This window comes from Austrofundulus limnaeus, unplaced genomic scaffold (genome assembly GCF_001266775.1).
Source record: "Austrofundulus limnaeus strain Quisiro unplaced genomic scaffold, Austrofundulus_limnaeus-1.0 Scaffold227, whole genome shotgun sequence".
Classification (NCBI taxonomy): Eukaryota; Metazoa; Chordata; class Actinopteri; order Cyprinodontiformes; family Rivulidae; genus Austrofundulus; species Austrofundulus limnaeus.
In genome coordinates, this window is record NW_013952629.1 from 239,859 (window position 1) to 242,864 (window position 3,006).

General features: G+C 44.1%; 1 protein-coding gene across 1 annotated transcript in view; it reads left to right on the forward strand.

Moving 5' to 3' along the window:
• LOC106525456 (hormonally up-regulated neu tumor-associated kinase) overlaps positions 1–3,006 on the forward strand; it is a gene marked incomplete at its 5' end in the record, with an annotated part of 20,583 nt that overhangs the window by 7,487 nt on the left and 10,090 nt on the right. The window contains 3 exon segments of the mRNA XM_014019712.1: positions 990–1,045; positions 1,160–1,298; positions 1,382–1,509. Coding sequence (XP_013875166.1) covers positions 990–1,045; positions 1,160–1,298; positions 1,382–1,509 — 323 coding nt within the window.

Consider the following 3,006-nt stretch of genomic DNA (forward strand, 5'->3'; position numbering starts at 1 on the left):
ACACACACACACACACACACACACACTCACACACACACACTCACAGATACACACAATCTCAGTCTGCACAGAGCTTTGGTTAAAAACCTTGGCGCGTCTGAAGGTGGGAATGTGATTACCAGGCAATGACCTCATCATTCTGTGCCGGCGCCATGGTTCACACATCATCACAACATCATGGACTTCCTCTCTAATGAAGTCCCTCAACGACACAGCTTTCAGCTCCTAGACAACACCTCTTTGTGTTGTACTTTCCCACACACACATAGTCCACCATCCACGATTAAACTGCAAATAAATGGAAAAATTGCACTTAAACACATTTCCTGCCACCCACATTCAATAGGTTTGCTGCATTTATGAAAACTCCTCATCCTTCTGGGCGATTTTCTCTACCTTTTTTTTTGTTTCTCTTTTGAACTTCCCTGGCTGTTTAATGTTCTGTAGATTTTTACGTTTGCTGGTTAGATGAAACCAGATGAACGTGGCAGATTCCCAGGCTGCCGTTTATAGGGGCTCTCTCTCTCTGAACTGGATATTTTCATTCAACTAGTAGTTTAAAAGCTGGCATTGTGATGAGTATTACATGTTTTTCAGGTAAATGCAGAAAATGTGCTTCAGTAAAGACCAATTGATGGGAACATAAGAATAGTAGTGGGTCAACTTGACCTAAAATTCTTGATGGTTGGAGGTTTTTAAAGTRGCTGGTTGGTTTTGGACAAACTTATCCCTCAAATTACCAAAGTTTCAGTCAGCAGTGATTTTTAAAACTTGAGCTCTTACCAAACCCAAATTTAGTTTAGTGGTTTTATACATCCCCAAGTCTCACCATTTTATCCATTAAAATACACACAGAAATCTGAGTCAGACTAAACATACATTGCATGTGTTTCTAAACCATAATGGACTGAAAGATGTTTTGTAGTATCCCAAAAACCCTAGAAATGGTCATTTTGCGTAATAATCCCTGTGTCTCTTCTTTTTTGTAGAGATTTAAAGATTGAGAACTTCCTCCTGGACGAACATAACAACATAAAGATTGTCGGTGTGTTGACTTTAAACTGATATTAATACCAAAAGTTGGAACTATTTGGTCTATTGTGTCACAGAGTGCAATAATGAGAACTTGCTTTTAAAAAAATGATGGTACTTCTCACAGACTTTGGCCTGAGTAACACCCTAAAGACCGACTCTTTGTCCCCGGAGCTCCTCAGCACTCAGTGTGGAAGTCCTGCCTATGCTGCCCCGGAGCTGCTGGCTCACAAGAAGTACGGGCCCAAAGTGGACATCTGGTCCATGTATGTGCAAAAGCCTTGTTCTTTCAGGTGAACTGTCAAAACTTTGCATTTCTTCATGGATCTCACAGTTTGTGTGTCTGTAGAGGTGTGAGCATGTTTGCCATGTTGACTGGGACTCTGCCCTTCACCGTGGAACCGTTCAACATCAAGCAGCTGCACCAGAAGATGGTCAACAAAGAAATCAGCAGCATCCCAGCCGACATCAGCAAAGGTATCTGTGAGGGTGATGTCCTAAATTAAAGAGTTTGTCTGGTATGCTGTATTGGATCAAGTTGTGTGTTGTACTCAGTGGCCGCTAATTATAATCAAATTGAAGCCGAACAGTTAACGCATGGTCATGTGACTGTTCAATGTTTTTTTTTCCATACACACCTTTCATAGCCCTTGAGACACACTGTGCTGAGCTCCTGGGAAACCCCTCCTGGTGCAGTACACATCACTGCACAATGTTTCTTCCTGCTGGCACCTACACTTCAGGAAAAAAAACACAAACTCTGATATCTGCTATTATTTTGTACACAAATCTATCACCACAGATTTTGGCAGAGAGATTCCTCTAYGCACAAAGTCTGCTTTATCTCCATTTGTGATTTTTTTCACCATTTAACTCTCTTTATAAATTTCTGCTCATGGGTAAAACAGTCAAATTCTGGAAGTGAGTAGTTTAATCTAAATGCAACGTCCAAACTTAAATAAATATTCCCACAAACGTCCAACAAATCACACAGTAATTTCTTGTGTTGAGGGGGTGAAAAGTTCTCATGATGGGTTATGACAAGAAATGGCAAAATATTATGCTAACATTTTGCATTCTTTTATTATATTTCCTCACTTATATAAGTAGTTGTTTCACTATTTTATGAATTGTGCTTGATAAATTGATCTTTCTTATGGAGTTTAAAAGTAAATTCAACTTGGAAGACTGGTGACCTTACCTGCTCCTGCAGACCTCCTCATCTCAAGCTCAGCTGTGTCCGGTTGTCGCAAACCCAGCTACGTCCAATCAGCTCCTGTTTGCCACTAAAGAAAAGCCAGCCACCTGATCACGTCTGCGTGTCAGCTGACCGTCAGGTTTACTCRCTTTCCAAAACGTTGCAGAGGCAGGCCAGCGTCTGCTCATTTGTTTTCAATCGCCCTCCTGGTCCCGCTCCGCCTTCGTCCAAGACCCTTTGCCGGCTGCAGCCGCTCCAGCAGCTCCGGCTCCCCAAACCAAGCGCTCCTCCGGTGGTTCCGCTACCTGCTTCACTCCACCTGTCCAGTGTCATCCTGCGCCTCTCCAACTCGCCCGTTGCCGCAATGTGTTCACTTCAACGCTCCACATCAACGCTCGCTTCAATGCATGCAGCAATTGGCAATCCCAGCTCTGCCACGGCCACTTCCTCTTTTACTCGCTATGGATGGCCTAAAGCGCCACAACTCGGCCCCGTCTACCTCTCTACCTGCCTGGCAGCTCCTCCCCTCAGCGCTCACTCTGGCAAATGCCCGTCCAGGGGCGTACCTAGGGTAAGACGTACTCACCCTTAACTCATTCATATTTTCTTCTGTCTAAAGCGCTTATCCATCTGATCCCGCGCCTCCCTCTCCCACTCATGCATTTTTATCAGTTGGCTTCAATCTCTTCAGCTCAGTCTTGTGTCCTCAATAGCTACCTTCCATGGGCGTAACCGCCATAGGTACGGGGTGGGACCCCTCCCCCACTTCCACTATC